Source organism: Stigmatopora argus, chromosome 24 (assembly GCF_051989625.1).
Source record: "Stigmatopora argus isolate UIUO_Sarg chromosome 24, RoL_Sarg_1.0, whole genome shotgun sequence".
NCBI classification, from domain to species: domain Eukaryota; kingdom Metazoa; phylum Chordata; class Actinopteri; order Syngnathiformes; family Syngnathidae; genus Stigmatopora; species Stigmatopora argus.
Genome location: NC_135410.1, coordinates 3,763,024 through 3,780,186, shown reverse-complemented (window position 1 = coordinate 3,780,186; position 17,163 = coordinate 3,763,024). Strand labels below are relative to the sequence as shown.

General features: G+C 42.1%; 1 protein-coding gene across 3 annotated transcripts in view; it reads left to right on the top strand.

Annotated features, from left to right (window-relative positions):
• gpx7 (glutathione peroxidase 7) overlaps positions 1 to 11,733 on the top strand; it is a 69,810-nt gene extending 58,077 nt beyond the window's left edge. The window contains exon 3 of one of the 3 annotated variants that reach the window (XM_077594657.1): positions 9,148 to 11,733. In XM_077594657.1, the coding sequence (XP_077450783.1) occupies positions 9,148 to 9,311 (164 nt within the window). In that variant the 3' untranslated portion in view covers positions 9,312 to 11,733. The remainder of the gene's footprint in view (positions 1 to 9,147) is intronic. The other 2 variants (XM_077594653.1, XM_077594655.1) reach the window with 2 other exon arrangements.
• The last annotated feature ends 5,430 nt before the right edge of the window (positions 11,734 to 17,163 follow it).

Sequence of the window (17,163 nt, the reverse complement as noted above, 5' to 3'; positions counted from 1 at the left end):
GTGTAGCGTGCAAGAACTATATATCCCAGCAGTCACTGCGCACCAAAACCCGGAAATAGGCTGCTTCCGGTAGCCAGCGCTATTGCGTTTCGATGTTCATCCAAATATAATATATATGCGTCTAAAAAAACGGTGCGTCATTTGTGTTTAAAATACAGAAATAGCACTCGTTACTGACACTGCGGCTAAAAATACGATGCGCCATATCGTCGTGAAAATACGGTACACTACAAAAGTCACAGAGGAAGAACTTGCCCTACCGAAAGGAGACCGCACAGACCTGATTCGTTTCCGCAGTGGTCACCACCCCCTGCTCCGCCGTTTGGATCGCTGCCGCCTGTGCGACGAGGAAACTGAGTCGTCTGAACACCTATGGCTCCGCTGTCCGGCCTTAATAACCGAACGCTACCATCGCGGCCTGGGCAACTCCCTGGATGAACTAATCCACGTTCCAGTCGCAGCTCTAGCGCTGCTGAGGATAATCCTCAGGCTACTGAGGTTAAAAAGAAGAACAACAGCACTGTTCTGGATAGACAGTTCCCCGGACCTCAAATTCATGTCAGTGAGATCCCGATTGGACAGTCAGACCACCTCTCATTGTTCATGGCCCCAGCATACACCCCCCTCAGCCCAAAAGAACCATTATTACCTGGCCTGACGACGCCCTCCCCCGACTCCAAGACTGCTTTGAACAGACACAGTGCGAGACTTTCCACCATAAGGACTTGGGCACATTCACAGACACAGTACTGTATTATATCAAATGCCGCATGCCTATGGTCACTGTTGAAAATACCATTCAGGTGTACTCAAACTGGAAACCGTCGGTGACCAGCCAGGCCCGTGTACTCCTCCAGGCCAGTGATGCAGCCTTCACATCCGGCGACAGGCACTCTACAGCTTGTGCCATCCTGAGGAGGCATCAAGGCTGCCAAAGCAGACTTCAAAGTGCAGCAGAGACTACATTTCCTAATGCGGCCCATCCTGGTTTCCAGGACGAGGCGGCCTTCGGCCAATCGTGCTTTTAGGAGACCGTTCAGGGAGAGGCGACCGGCGGTATTGCTGTCGCCCCTCTTCCCTCCAGAGACCGTTCAAGGCGAAACGACCAGCGGAATCGCTGTGGCCCCTCCAGAGACCATTCAGGAGACTGTTCAGGGTGAGTCGACTTGCGGCATCTCCATCACCCCTCCAGAAATCATTCAGGACGACATGACCTGCGACATTGATGTCACCTCTCCAGAAAACGTTCAGGGCGAGGCAACCTACGACAGTGCCATTGTCCCTGCAGAGACCGTTCAGGGTGAGTCGATCTGCGACAACGCCATTGTCCCTACAGAGACCGTTCAGGGTGAGGCGTCCTACGAGAGCGCTGTCGTCCCTCAGAGACTGTTCAGGGCGAGGCGTCCTGTGACAGCGCTGTTGTCCCTCCAGAGACCGTTCCTTGCGTTTTTTTCCCCGTATGACCTGTCCCTGTGATTGCCCATTGAGTTCACCTGTCATTTACCCACCCCTGGTCAATCTCCTACCGCATATTCTCCCATATAAGACACCTCTGCATATAAGCCGCACCCTTAAAATTGCCTTAAAATCGTTGAGTTTTAGGATTTCTCTCGTATGAGACGCCCCCGATTCACAATTTTCACCGCCATATTCACGGTTTTAGTAGGGAATACAAATGTTTATTTGAAGGGAAAAATCTTAAGAAAAATCATCGCACGTGGTATTTCTGAGATACTGTATGAATCCAGGGCGGCCCGTTGAAGTAAGTGGTTTGCACGTTGTCCTCACAGCTCTGGGGTCCTGGGTTCGAATCCAGGTCACGTCCATCTGTGTGGTGTTTGCATGTTCTCCCCGGGCCTGCGTGGGTTTCCTCTGGGTACTCCGCTTTCCTCCCACATTCCAAAAATATGCATGGTAGGCTGATTGGACACTCTAAATTGCCGCTAGGTATGGGTGTGAGTGTGCATGGTTGTCCGTCTCCGATTCAGAAAATGAGATGAGATGAGTATGAAACTTTCTCTTATACTTTAGTCTTTATACTTTGTCAGTACTTGTCGGATCGTCTGCGTTTGTCATTCATGTCCATGTCCTGTGATCTTTGTTTCCCAACATGCTCTCCGTCAGGTTTGATTCTGTTATTTGAAGTCTTTGTTATTTTTTGAGAACTTTGCCACAGTCAGTTTTTTGTTAGTGCACTATACTCGTAGTACATGTATTTGCTTGCGTCCTTGTGTTTGGGTCCGACCATGGTTCACGATCTGTGAAACCTAACATAAATATATACTGATAACGTGACTTTGTTTAATAGTTCATAAATTATAAATTAAAATTTTAACACGACGGATTGGTGTTTGAGTCGTTAACACGGCGATCTCACAGGGTTCATCGCTGATGGGTTCTGAAGATCCTGTGTTTTCTTAGGGTACTCCGGTTTCTCTCTAAATTGTCCCTAGGTATGAGTGTTAGCGTTAAAGGTTGTTCGTCTCATTGTGTACAGTGGCTGGCAACCACTTCACACTGTGGCACAGTTAGCTGGGATAGGCTCCAGTACCTCTACGACCCTTGGATAAGCGGTATAGAAAATGAAGGGATGAATGAAACATTTTAACACAAAATAATAAATGTACAATGAATTTAAACATGCAGTATCACCATAAATCTCAGCCTGTGAAGCTTTCAAACAACTTTCAACCAGTTTAAGTCACAGAAAAATAAGCAACAGAATAACTTTAATATTGTAATGTTATTACAGTTACAATGTATGACTTCTTGTAATATTGCAATTTTAATCTGTAGTATTAGTATGTCTTCATTCTCACACTATTGCGCCTTTACTCATTCATGCATTCTCTAAACCGCTTCTCCTCACAAGGGTTGCGGAGGGTGCTGGAGCCTATCCCAGCTAACTATGGGCACCAAGCGGTGGCTACCCAATCGCAGGGCACACGTACACAGACAACCATTCACACTCACACTCATTCATTCATACCCAGGGGAAATTTGTGTTCAACAAGCCTAATATGGCTGTTTTGGGGATGGGGATAAAAACGGAGGACCCAACTACATCTAACCCTTGACCTGAGAACTATGCAGCCGACACACTAACCACCTGTCCTTGGGGCTGCCATATTTCAATTTTGACATTTCTCGTAATCATTTTTATCCTTCTTTCTTTGGACTTTTGTTGTCTGTATGATGCAGATTGCCACTCTGAAAACTGAAGTCATGGCTGCTTCCTCATCATTGCTGAAATCGGTTGCTTAAAGAGCCATCTTCTCTGCGGTGCTAAAATTCAATGCGCAACATTGCGGGGCACAGCCATCTGGTCAAACATGGCATTACATGTGTCGCCAGTTTTTAGGCCGCCTGTCGGCCTTCCATGCGCAATTTCAATGAATTTGTTTGGGAACCCATCATGCAAGGAGAAAAAAGTCATGTTTGTCCTCTCGGTTGCAAATGAAGTATTGAAAAGCCTAAAGAAATTGTCCTTTTATTGACACTAATGTATGAGTATGATAGTTCTGAAAATACAACTTCAGGAACAGGTTAAGAAAGAGTGAGATCAATTTAAAGGAAATAGGTTTATTACCGGACTGCAGGATGGAGGGAGAGAGCTCAACAAGCTGCGAACACGCTCACAGTCTGTTGTCCTTGCAACTCTCTCTCCGAATGAACAGTGGGTCAGTCTTTATATAGGAAAATATAGCTCACATAAACTGCTGCAGCCTATCTTACATCGAGCAAACAGTTGCAAACCGAGTTTGCCACATCGCACAATACAAGTAAACAATTGCAAGGCCAACCAGTTAGCCTATCTTACATTCCACGATCTTAACAAACAATTGTCAAGCCAGTTTGGCCAGTCTATCTTACATTTTACGATCTTAACAAACAATTGTAAAACCAGTTTGGCCACATGGCGCGACATGAAGAAACAATTATTAAGCCAACTGGCCAGTCTATCCCACAATTCCCTCCTGCTGTGACTATAAAAACATTGAAACTTCATTCATTACCGACGCTACTTTTGAACGAAATTTTTCACAAATTACTTCGAACTGGAGTATAGACCGACCAGAAAGAGGCGAAAACCCTCACGCAGTTGAGGGTTTTCCTCCCTTGACCCCCCGCTTAGGAGATCGTCTGGTGTCTCAGAATAGGAAAGACATATTAATTAGTGTCAGACAGTTGCACGACATCAGGGTCAGATTGGGATATGGATTGTTGCATGTGTATACGAGTTAACATTAGCTGGGTTTCAACAATCATGGTACGTTCAACTGTGGCATTAATGGTACGTTTGATCAAAGCTGAGAAGCAGGGTGAACAACAGGTTAGGATAACAAGCACGAGAGCAATAACAGTTACAAATGGTACTAGGGATTTCAAAAGAGTCTGTGTCCATGAGCCCGAGAGGAACCAGTCAAGCATCCCCGCTGTGGAACCGGATCTCTGGTCACAGCGCTCTGCATGTTCCTCATAGCCTGCAGGGCATCATGGACCGAGCAGGATGCACCGGCAGGGATGAAGGCGCAGCACGAGTCTCCCACCACGGCACACACACCTCCCCCCTGGGCGGCCACTCCATCAAGAGCAGGGCGGCCCTGAAAAATCACCTGGGCCATGGCGGCTACCCGGGCCTCTCGGCCTTGCTGCAGCCGGACTGCCGTGCCGACACAGGCCCAGAACCTGCAGTCAATGGTCTCCAGACGCAGGGCGTTCCTTGCCGCTCCTACCCAGGCGAAAAGAGCCATCAGGATTTTGGAGGAGACTGACCAGTGTTTGTGTTTGAAGGGGACATCAAAGCCCCACACTGGATCATCGTCGTGAGCTCCAACATTTGTTCATCAGCTTTGACGGTGGTGGCCACCTTGGTGAAGTTAGCGGTCAAAATCACAGGTCACAGATCCATCCCAACTTTGAGATGACCAGAATTTTCTTTTTATCACCTTGACGAGTACCAGGTCGCCTGGGGACAGGACCTCCCGTGTGGGAGACCGAGAAGATGTCGGCAGATCATTTGCATTTATCACAGTTCTTTCTTGGAACATTTTGCATAACCACTGAGTGAGAGAATCTGTTTCTCCTGTCTCCTCCACCACCAGTCTGAATCTTACTGTTCCATTGGTTCTTTCAACGAGTCCAGCACTTTGGGGCGGCAGGCGCAATGATACCTCAGGTCGATTCCAAGATGCCTTCCCATAGCTTGCATCACGCGGCTCACGAAGCGAGCACCACCATCACTCCAAATGACTCTTGATATTACATGGCTTGGAATGATCTTTTTGCATATGGTTTTTGCGACTGCCCTGGCGTCAGCTTTCTCGGATGGGCATATCTCAACCCACTTGGTCAATGACCACCAGACAGTACCTGTATATGCCACCTTGGTTCAGCTCAATGAAATCCATGTTCAGAACCTCAAAGGGATATGTCCCTGTCTGCCTTGTTCCGCGCTTGGGTCGTTCATTGCCTTGAGAGTTGTGTCTACAGCAGGTGAGACAGTTTCTGCAATTTTTTTAAGTAGGTTTGGAGACCTCTGGGAACATGCATTGTTTGTTGTACTATACTGATCATCCCCCTGTTGAGACATGCCTCGGCCCATGGCTCAATTTGGCAATTACTTCAAACAATGATTGTGGGACGGATGGCTTGTTTGCATAGAGGCCGCTCTCGCGTTGAGTGGCTGCTTCTGTTTCCCATTGTAGTTTCTCTTTTTCTGGTTGTTTATTTTAACCCTTTGTAAGAAGGTTTAGTCTCAATTGAAACGCTTTCACCTTTTTTGCATATGGAGACAATAAAACCTATATAAAAGAGTTCCCTATGGTTTATGGCATTGCTCGCTGAGCAATAATCTTTCCAATCAATATTGGAGTGGTTGCCGTTTCGTTTTATTACGTCAGAAAGTTTATCTCACCTGTCTCCTCAAACGTTTCAACTGAGAACCTTCTTACAGTGCAAAAGGTGGATCCACATCCTCCTCTCGGCTATTTTAATGTCTGCTGGTTGGACAGGAACACTTGGTATGGACGTTCCCAGTTTAAGGCACCACCTGGCACCACCGTTGGTCCGTTTCCTGTTGAGAAGCACAGTCCCTCTGCTAACCCAAATTCAATGCATTTCCTTAAAGATTTTTTTCCAATCTCTCTCTCTCTCTCTCTCTCCCTCTCTCTGTCACACCTTCAGCTGCTTTACCCAAACTTTCTTTTCTATGCACTACTCTTTTCTTCATGCTTACCAAAATCTTTTCTATTCACTTACAAAAATCTTTTCTATTCACTTACCAAAATCTTTTCTATTCACAATTCCCTTTCTATGTCCATCAAACCTTCCATATCCTTCATCAAGCCTTCCACATCCTTCAAATTGGGACGGAAACCATGCCTCTCCACCCATCGCGGCAGACACAGGCAACCCCCCACACTACGCATCCGCACATACCCCACGTCACCAACCCTCCGATCTTCATTCTGCAGTCCGGCAACAAACCCATCTCCCTTGTCGCTTTCCGACCCATATTAATCACTTACTTAATAGTTTAAACAACAATTATATTCTAAATTTACCGAAATTGATCTCAATACTTCGCGATTCACCCAATATTTCTGGTCACACCAAGCGGAGTCCTTGACTCAACACTCTTAGTAGGGTCCCTGACTCAACATTCTTAGTGGGGTCCCTGACTCAACACTCTTAGTGGGTGTTGGAATAATCATTATTATAAATGTGTTTGCAATGCTTACTTAGGAATAGAAAGCCTTATTATAAACATGCTTACTATAGTAATCAATATATTTGCTTATTAGGAATAGTAATGCTCATCCTGAATGTGTAACAATATTAAACAATACATATATGTGTTGAACGCTGTGCTTTTATGTTAGAGTTATTGGCATTAATAAAAGCCATTTTAATGCATGCCTTGCTAAAGTAAGGACTGGTTCACATCAAGAGGACAGGGCATGGAGAGGTCTCACAACCATTGCTCTTGGGAACTGCGAACTGTTTTCGGCTTCGGAGGACTCAGGACAGGTGCTCTTGGGAACTGAGGACTGTTTACGGCTTCGGGAGGAGGACTCACAACAAGCGCTCTTGGGAACCAAGGACTGTTTCGGGAAAATTCGACAGGACGTACAATTGTTTTGATAACTGTGCAAAATTGTTGTGAGACTCTACGAATGTTTAGACTTCTGTGGGGCATGGCGTTAAAACCTTATGAATAAATTAGCGAAACGGACTTCGAGTTGTTAGAATGATCTTGGCCGGAGACGCGGATGGATGTATTCTCTCTTGCAAGAATTAAATGTAGATGTGACTTCCGATGCCTTTTTATTGAAAGCTGAATACGGAAAAACCTAAGGATAAACCTACAATTGGATGAACCTAACAGTGGGGTCCCCGACTCAACACTACCGCAGTGATAATACTAATTCAAATTATCACACTTCACGGAGATAGAAATCAAAGGGTGAACTCACGATCTTTCTCGTTCCGAACCTGCCCTAGTTCGGGGGACCCGTCACCAGATCGCCGGAGCGGCGAGGGAATGTCCGTCGGGTTGACCCTTTCAATGGAGGATGCTGTCGTCGTGCTCCGTCGTCGCTCCGGCAATTGTTGGCTGTTGGGTCTCGGGTTTCTGGCACCAAAGTATGATAGATCTGAAAACACAACTTCAGGAACAGGTTAAGAAAGAGTGAGATCAATTTAAAGGAAACAGGTTTATTACCGGACTGCAGGATCTAGGGAGAGAGCTCTAACAGCTGCGAACACGCTCAGTCTGTTGTCCTTGCAACTTTCTCTCCAAATAAACAGTGGGTCAGTCTTTATATAGGAAAACAGGGTAAAGTTCCTATGGCAGCGATGAAGAACAGAGTTTATGCAAACAACAAACTTTGGGCTAATATGGTTAGACATTTGCAGGTTTTAAGTTTGTGCAAATAAGATGTTTTTATAGCTCACACAAACTGCTGCAGCCTATCTTACATCGAACAAACAATTGCAAACCGAGTTTTCCACATCGCACAATACAAGTAAACAATTGCAAACCGAGTTTGCCAAATCGCACAATACAAGCAAACAAATGCAAGGCCAGCTAGTTAGCCTATCTTACATTCCACGATGTGAACGAACAATTGTCAAGCCAGTTTGGCCAGTCTATCTTACATTTTACGATCTTAACAAACAATTGTAAAACCAGTTTGGCCACATGGCGCGACATGAAGAAACAATTATTAAGCCAACTGGCCAGTCTATCCCACAGAAAACATATAGTTTTTCAAATTTTATTTTACTCCTGTGTTTTTCCATATCCATTAAAAAGATTTCAAATCCTGTACAAAATAAGGACAAGAGTTGACAGGAATGCTATTTACATATGTATTGTCCTATAAGGTAATAAACAGAACCCATTTGTAGGTTGTATTTCTTCAATGGGCCATTGCTGTACTGATTATTAAAACACAAATATTGGATTTCCCCTCACTTGTATGTAAGGGTTAGGGTTTGTTGATGTCATTTACCAGGGCTTAAAAAGTACAATATACAAACCAAGAGTGTTATAAAAGCATCAATCATACAATAAAGTACACAAATCACTGTAAGATAAGGTAAAGATATACCCTGGTCAAAATCAAACCATGTTACTACAACAGCATGTTTTCATAGATATAGGTGCCACATCGTTAAAGCCAAAAGTCACTTTAAATGAGAATTAAGTGCACATTTCACTGCGTGGTGGCTAATATTATGCACTTGTCAGTTATTCTTCTTGTAGTAATGATAGAAATACCTTCTTCCAAGCTATGCTGTAGCATAGCCTCCTGACTACCAGTAGTTCAAATTTGTCCTCTGTCGAGGATATTTGTAAACCTAAATATCTCCCACTTATTGCATCCAATCACAGTAACTCATTTAGTGCTCTATAGAGGACATTCAGAGCTTTCCAATGATACCAAATTTCATTTGCAGTATTCCAATTACTTCACATAGATTGGGGAATTTCAAAATAAATGTGATTGGACAACATTTTTCCTGGTAGTCAGGAGGATAGTGGAATTATGGAATGTAGATTGGAAACTAGAGTTGTGGAAAAGGACAAAAATGTAGAACACCTAACTTATCTCAATTTTCTCATTTGATCCCATGCAGAGGCCTCTGGTAAGGAGCCAGACTGGAATTTCTGGAAATACCTTATTGATGTAGATGGAAAAGTGGTCGATGCTTGGGGACCGAAAGTTTCTGTTGAAGAAATACGACCAAAAGTAGCTGAAATTGTACGACAGATCATTCTAAAGAAGAAAGAAGATTTGTAATATTCTACTTAACCATCTGTCTGTACAGTCCTCTGATTCACATGAGTTAATTAAAATGAATTTCTGCAAGAAACAAGTATTAGGAGCCTAAAATTATTTCTGCAAGAAAGGATTTTACAAGCACTGATGTAACACCCTTAAGCGTTTCACGCCGAAAATGTGTCCGAGAGGAGTCTCACCATTTACGTTCTAAGCAAGCCTCATTGGTGTGGATGATGAGTTGCTGAGGTATAGGAAACAAACTATACAACATTCTGCAGGCACAGCAAGTCGAGGTCGTTGATTGCTATATATACAAACAATCGAGCAGGGTGTTGTTTGAGCTTGCCCACAACATCTGAAACCTGATGGGCCAGCTATTATACTGTACAGACGCTCCCCTACTTACGAACATTCAACTTACGAACAACGGTACATACGAACATGTCTGCAAATTGCGTTTAAGTCGAAAAATGTTCGTAAGTCCAATTTTGTATTTCACGTCTTTTTCAGAGTAGTACTTCTTTCCGCCGCTAATACCGACGCCTGGCGCTGTGAGAGCTCAGCTCACCCAGCATCTACCTTCTTCTTCGTTGCAATGCGGAAGTGCGTGAATGTATCTCCAGTGTGCAAAGAACCTTTTTCATTTGTATCATTAAATATCTCATGCATCCATTATTGAATATGATTGGTAAAAAGCTAAAGGCTTCTATTGAGGGAGTTGCAAGGAAGAGGCAAGCCATTTCATTTGAAACGAGTGGCAATAATAACGAAGCTTGATGCGCGTGAGAGTGGTGAGCGTTGCACATATATGTACAACTTGAATCGTTCGACCGTCAGTACCATTTATAAACAGAAAGATCGAGCAGCAGGACCCAAATATTGAACGTTGCACAAAGTTTGCCAATCAATTGAATGATGCCATACAGTGCTACCGCATCATTTATGATGAAAAAAAGAAAACTGCAATCGTCGTTAGATCGCTTCTTTCGGCCAGTTTCTAATACATAAATCTCTCTCTATATATACAGTACTGTACATATTCTCTCCATTTTATTAAATGTTTTTTTCAGTACAAACCAATGCGTGTTACTTATACAAGCCTTAAACATACAAATGCACTTATATCAAACTTCAATATACTTATATAGGCCTTAAACATAAATTATAATACAAAATATAGCACTGAATCAACTTACAAACAAATTCAACTTATGAACAATCACTCGGAACCTAACTCGTTCGTAAGTAGGGGAGCGTCTGTATTTCCCTATTTTAAAGCCTTTTTAAAAGTGCCACTGAAACAAATTTAGCAAATGATGTATTGTGTTTTGCCCCCTAGTGGTCAAAGGGCACTACAAATACAGTAATACCTTGAGATACGAGCTTAATGCGTTCTGGGACTGAGCTCGTGTCGATTTTCTAGTTCTCAAATCAACTTTTCCCATAGAAATGAACCACTAAATGCAAATTAATTCTATCCCACCCACCAAAAAACAGGACATTACAATTGAAAAACTTATTTTTATTGGTTCTAATTCACCACCTACACAAAGTAACAAATATCTATGGTTATGATGTTCAATACTAAAATGTGACATTACTTATTACAGACAGACGGTAATCGAGTGCGCGGACGAGAGAGAAAAGACAGGAGAGACTTGACGGATGTGCTCGTAACATAACTAAAACTTTATATTTAACCTAAATCAACTTAGATTACTATACACACACTTAAAAATAAAATTCTACCTTACGTTACACTAAATTTAAATCTTCTTATGCAATAACCGAGGCAAAGATGTTAATGTATTCCACCGCGGCTTTCGAGGCGGAACGTCTTGCTTCTACATTAGTCAGAACCGACTGTTCGTTTCATCCAGTTAGTTTGATTTGAAGGGTTTTGCTGGTGTCTTTTTGAGATGCTTGGTTTGCTTTGAAGTCCATGTAGATTCCGCTGGCTTTTTCGCAGATTATCTCCATTAAAAAAATGCAACCTTTGCGCACAGTGCTTGTAGATATCTGTTGAGTTTATTATCATCATATGTATCATTTATCAGTGTTATCCTTTGCTACCATTTATGAATGTTTCGGTAGCGCTGAAGTACGCATAAAGTATTCGTTCGCTTGCTATGAACTTGCTGCGAGGACGATGATCTTTGGGGGACTTCGATTTAAAGACAAAAGTCTTTTAGAAAAAAGAAAAAAAATCTTGGAGAGGAAAATATACTAGGATGTCCATCTTGTGTTTTTGTGAATGGGTTTAGAATGTATACCTGTCTCACAATTGTAGCGCAGCAGAGGTCTGTGACGTGGCGTTGTAGATGAAAGTGTGGCTAAATGGCACAAAATGGTGACTGATAATCTTGATGGCCTCCCGAGGCTGGAGATTATGCTAATTGATTATGCTAAGAAAAATCTAGAAATAAATATAAAAATCAAATCCTCTTTGACTCTTTGTCTGCAGTTGAAATTCTTGCAATTCTTCTTTTGTCTACGGTTCACGATCTTGGTCTCTCAAGCGCAAGGATCCGTCAGTCCAAACCCATCAGTACAAAGCATTGAGAGTCCAGCATACAATAAAAGTAAAAATAATCCCTTCACATTCAAGGAGTAGAAATAATCTAAAGCACTAAAAGAAATGACAAGTTTTGAAATTACAAAAGTACTAGCAATACCAACAGTCAACATCAGACTGTTCTGTTAATTGTGCATTCAATTCTTTGATTCGTTTTGATGCAACAGTAACATCTCTGTGTTGTACTACAACATTGCTTAGTATAAACCGAACATCACATTCTTCAGAATTACACAATTTTGCAAGATTGTCAAAAAGAAATGCTAATTTGTAAAGATAATTAATCAATAGTGCCTATGGTAAAATTTAACAATATAGGTCATTTACAGTTGAAGAGAGACAGAACAGTCATACCTGTACTTACGAATGCCTCTAGGTATGAAATTTTCAGGTAACGTAAGCTTTTTATATGCAAATGAGTGCCTCAAGATACGAAAACAAGATCCAAGTTTCCCAATTGCCCTCCAAACGTCACTACATTTCCCATATCCGTCATTTTATTTTGAAATTGTTGTGGATGCATTGATTCTTACTTTATAATCTCGCTACACTCCACTGGGCTTTCACGGCTGTCTCAAAACAACCACTATCCATGTTTCAAGATTCTCTTATGAACTTTTGTCCGCTGTTCGTCCAAGTGTGGATAAAGCAGCTTCTGTTTTATCATCATGCCACCAAGAAAATTACCAGTGTGAATCAAAAGTGGTCAGTGAGGAGGACATTGACGGTCGAGGCACAAAAACGAACTCTCAACGGAGGATCTGAAGGGACTAGAGTTAATGCAACACTGGCAATACAGGAGGAATATAACGAGAAGGCAGACGTGGAGGAAGCAGCGAGCATTCCAACAGCAAAACTCAAAGAAATGCTGGAGAAATTTCACAAACTTTGTCTTCGTAGAAAAAACACATCCCGAAAAAGTGTTCACGAGTCATGCGATTGCCCATTTTGATGACGTTTGTTGCATTATTGAAACATTAAAAAATTAAAAAATAAAATCAGACATAGGCTTGTCATCATCATTGACTAGACAAAAGCCTAATTGTCATCATACCCAGCTGTGTATGACGAAATTGGTAATTGAGTATTACTAAAAGTTGTACAAGGCAATCGTCAATTTTCTTCAAAAACGTCCATCAACCACCACTGCAGAAGGGCAAGTTAAATCCAAACAGGTAAGAACCAGTAGCGAGAAATAAAATGGGTGAAAAATTAAATTCCCACTAAAGAGGCCAGGTGCTCTCCTTGTCAGAGGGACGTATATCTTTGGTAAAATAAAAAACAGGGATCCTTCCGGAACCTTGAGAATAAGGAGTTACCAAATGATTTAAAATGCAGGCTCTAAATATATCATGTGACATCGTCAGACAAAAGTGAAATCAAACATACCAGTCTCTTAATTGTATTCTTACATGTGCGCTGTACGCAAATTATATAGTCATATTCCTTTCCTTTGAATTTAAATCGGAATGGATTTTATTATTATTATTGCTTGTTTAAGATTCTCCTCCAGGCAGAATAGGTAGTCTTTTTTGTTGTTCAATGCTCTATGCAATTTCAAAGGAATCTTATTGCATTCAATAAGAGAGAGGGGGCAGGGGGTCCGTACCAGGTCCCCTCCTATACCGGTGCATTCTCAGCACGCCCCAACCTCGCAGTAAGTGGCTTTTCCTGTGCACACAATCAACATTGTTAATTGGTAAAAACAAACCAGAGGAAAGAAAGCTCAAAGCATAGGAAATTCATCGTAATTTTTTCAGCCAATTAATGATATTCAAAATCTTACCACCTGGAGTTTTCCCAAACAGCAGTTGTTTTCAAATTCCCATAACATGTAATGTAGCAAATCATTATATGTATTTATATATATGTATGTTTGTGTGTGTACGTGTACGTGTGTACATGTGTACGTGTATATGTGTATATATGTGTGTGTATATATATGTGTATATGTGTGTATATATATATATATATATATATGTATATATATATATATATGTGTATATATATATATATATGTATATATATATATATGTGTATATATATATATATATATATATATATATATATATATATATATATATATATTGGATTGGATAACTTTGTTCATCCCATATTCGGGAAATTTCATTGTCACAGTAGCAAGAGGGTGAGAATGCAGATACAGGAAAGGCATAGTTACACGTAGTTACAAGTTAGACAATACAGTCGCAAAGGCCGCAGAACAACAAAGCAAAAAGCACAAAGTACAAAGCAAAGCAGATGGGCTCATTAAGAATCATTAATTCAAATCATTAAGACAGAAAAGCAGCAAAAACACTTAGGGTTATTGGTCTTACATTATTATATATTTGCTCGCAATGAAGAACGCTTTGGTTTACTTAGCTTATTAACATTAGAAAAGTATTATAGTACATCTGCTTGCAACAATGTAAATGCTTTGCTCCTTAGTTAGACCAAACAACAGGAAGGTTGAATCCTCTTGGACTGCTGGAATGTGGAGAAGATCCTTCGGCTCTACATGACCTTCATTTGTTTTGAGAGCTAAAACTTCTTTTGTAACGGGTCCTTGACTATTTACCTCTCACTCCTATTTTCCCACCCCTCTTTTGAGAGCTGAGAATTCCATAGTAACTAGGGTCCTTGAAGCTAATAAACAGGGAAAAGATGCGTGTAACGCCAGAATGAACCTGACAGAGACGAGTCGGTTCGATTCTCTCTTGCAAGAATTTCACAGAGGATTGTCCTGTCTCTTTATTTGCGCGTGCATTTGGGAATGCCTATTATTGGTGAACCTAACAAACAACAAAACAAGCAAGAGCGGACGCTACCGGCTGCCAATACATAAAATAGTAGACCTGCGGGATAAAATACACACTAAGCGTAGGGGCAATCTATATAAAATGGAGAAGGATGGATATGATGATAGCAATTATTGGTTCTTGATGGCAAAAAACGTTGCGATGGAAATGTTAAGATTGTTTTTTGATGGCAAAAAAAGGTGCGATAGAAATGCAAAGAAAGTTGATCGGAGTGGGAATTAGCATGTTGATAAGAGCGAAACGGCTGGAAAAGCAGAACATGCTATTTTGTTCCACAGAAATGAGGGTGATGAGACGGGTCCGTTGTGTAAAAAAAAGAATAGCGGGGCCTTCTCGACTGATGGAGAATTTTTTTTACCAGGATAGGTGGCGTAGGAATGTTACCCAAGAGAATGGGAGAAAAGAAATGGAGGAGGTTAAACAGAAATTGAGTTTTCAAAAATGCTGCGTGCTGGGTTTGTGGAGAATTGGGGCATATATCTAAAAACGAGGCCCAATCGGCATGACTAGCCGCCATGCCTGCTCAAAATGAATTGAACAAAGACTTTAAATATGAAGATGTTGAGCTTAATTTAGCGGAAATACTGGCATTTGATTTGGTTAAACCTGAGATCACATTTTTCGTGAATGGAATTCGATTATATTTTTTGTGTGATACTGGAGCTTGTAAAACTGCTATTAAAATGGATATTCCAGGTGCTAGGCGTACAAAGCAGAGGGTCTTTGTGACAACGGCAGATGGTCAGGATACTGCTGTTTCGGAAACAGTACCGGTTTGGATAAGAGATCCGAATGGAGAGACGTGTAAAATGTCTGTGTTAATAGTACCTGTCAATGTACTGGGATGAGATGGCCTATTGCAGCTTGGCCTGGCTTTGATCCCGTCCGCTAGCGGGAATATGGTGGTTAAAAGACGAAAAGAGATTCAAAACGGCCAATAAATGTTTTGCAGGGTTGCCAACCTGCGTTCTTTTATTATACTATAGACTTGCCAAATAATGCACCGACTGCGGTGGGAAGCGTCCTGTTAGCTGGGGCTGCTGATTTGATTGAGACGCGGGAGATTATTGAAAACATGAACTCCCTCCATGTGAAAATGTGGTACAAAATGACTGAGGGGCTTGATGAGGCCTATGAGGAAAAAATTAGCACGGGCCACTCCGGCCGAGGTTACGGTAGACTTCCTGTATGCAGAGGGTATTTCTACAGTTGTGTGTGTGTGTGTTCCATGTTTTGTCCTGAGCGGGTGAAATATGCTTTGGCGTGGGTCATATTGATGACTATTAGAATATTACGGATTGCATAAGCATTGAACAATTGATGTCAACCAAATGACGTTCCTTTCTATTGCTTTAAAGCAGGGGTCACCAAACTACGGCCCGCCGGCACATTTGGACCGGCCCTCTGAACAATACCAGAGACGCTATCGGATTTTTTTCCTATTTGGCCTTGAAGACTGGGACGTTTTAATCTTGTGTTTGGTTCATTGCACCCCTGCTGAGTCCACAAATCATCCCAGTGAAGCGGGCCTTCGCATTGCTTCTTTGGTGACACGCGCGGGGAGAGTGTTTCCCTTTGATGCATGGGGCACTTCCACCGTTGCATGCGCGAGCAGAGTGTTAGCGAGACATCTGGACGATCGCAGGTGAGGGCGGAGCCCTGGGGCCATCGCTATTGCGATGCTATTCAAGCATATAAAAACTGTGCAACCTGAACTTGTTTGAGAACGGAATAATGGCGAAAAGGTTAGTTAAGAGAAAAATTGATTCAGAATGCAGGGTATTTTACCTGCAGTGGACAAACGATTATTTTTTTTTTCAATGCAAAGAAAAGGCTGTTTGTCTCATCTGTCAAGAGACGGTGGCAGTATTCAAAGAATACAATCTTCACCGACACTATGAATCCCGTCACAAAGACAAGTACGATAGCGTGCAAGGCCAAATACGAGCAGACAAACTCTCAAAGCTAAAAGTTGGACTATTATCTCAGCAGACTACATTTCTACGCCAAGCTCAGCTGAACCAGGCATTCGTTTGGGCCAGCTTTCGGGTTGCTAAACTGATAGCAAGCAGCGGTAAGCCTTTCACTGAAGGAGAGTTTTTTAAGAAATGTATGGATGTTGTCGTGGAGGAAGTGTGTCCCGAGAAGAAAGATGCATTTAATGCCGTAAGTCTGTCGGTGAGTACAATGACCAGACGCGTTGAAGAAATCGGGAGTAATGTATATGCCCAGCTGCAGCAGAAGACGAAAGAATTTGACTTTTTTTCATTAGCACTGGATGAAAGCACGGACGTGCAAGACACAGCGCAACTGCTCATTTTTATTCGTGGAGTTAGCGCAAACTTTGAGATTTGCTAGGATCTGGCAGCCCTCCAAAGTCTCAAAGGGACTACAACAGGAGAGGATATTTTTGACAGTGTGCCAAACCATGGAGAAGTTGGACCTGGACTGGTCAAAGCTAGCTAGCATCACG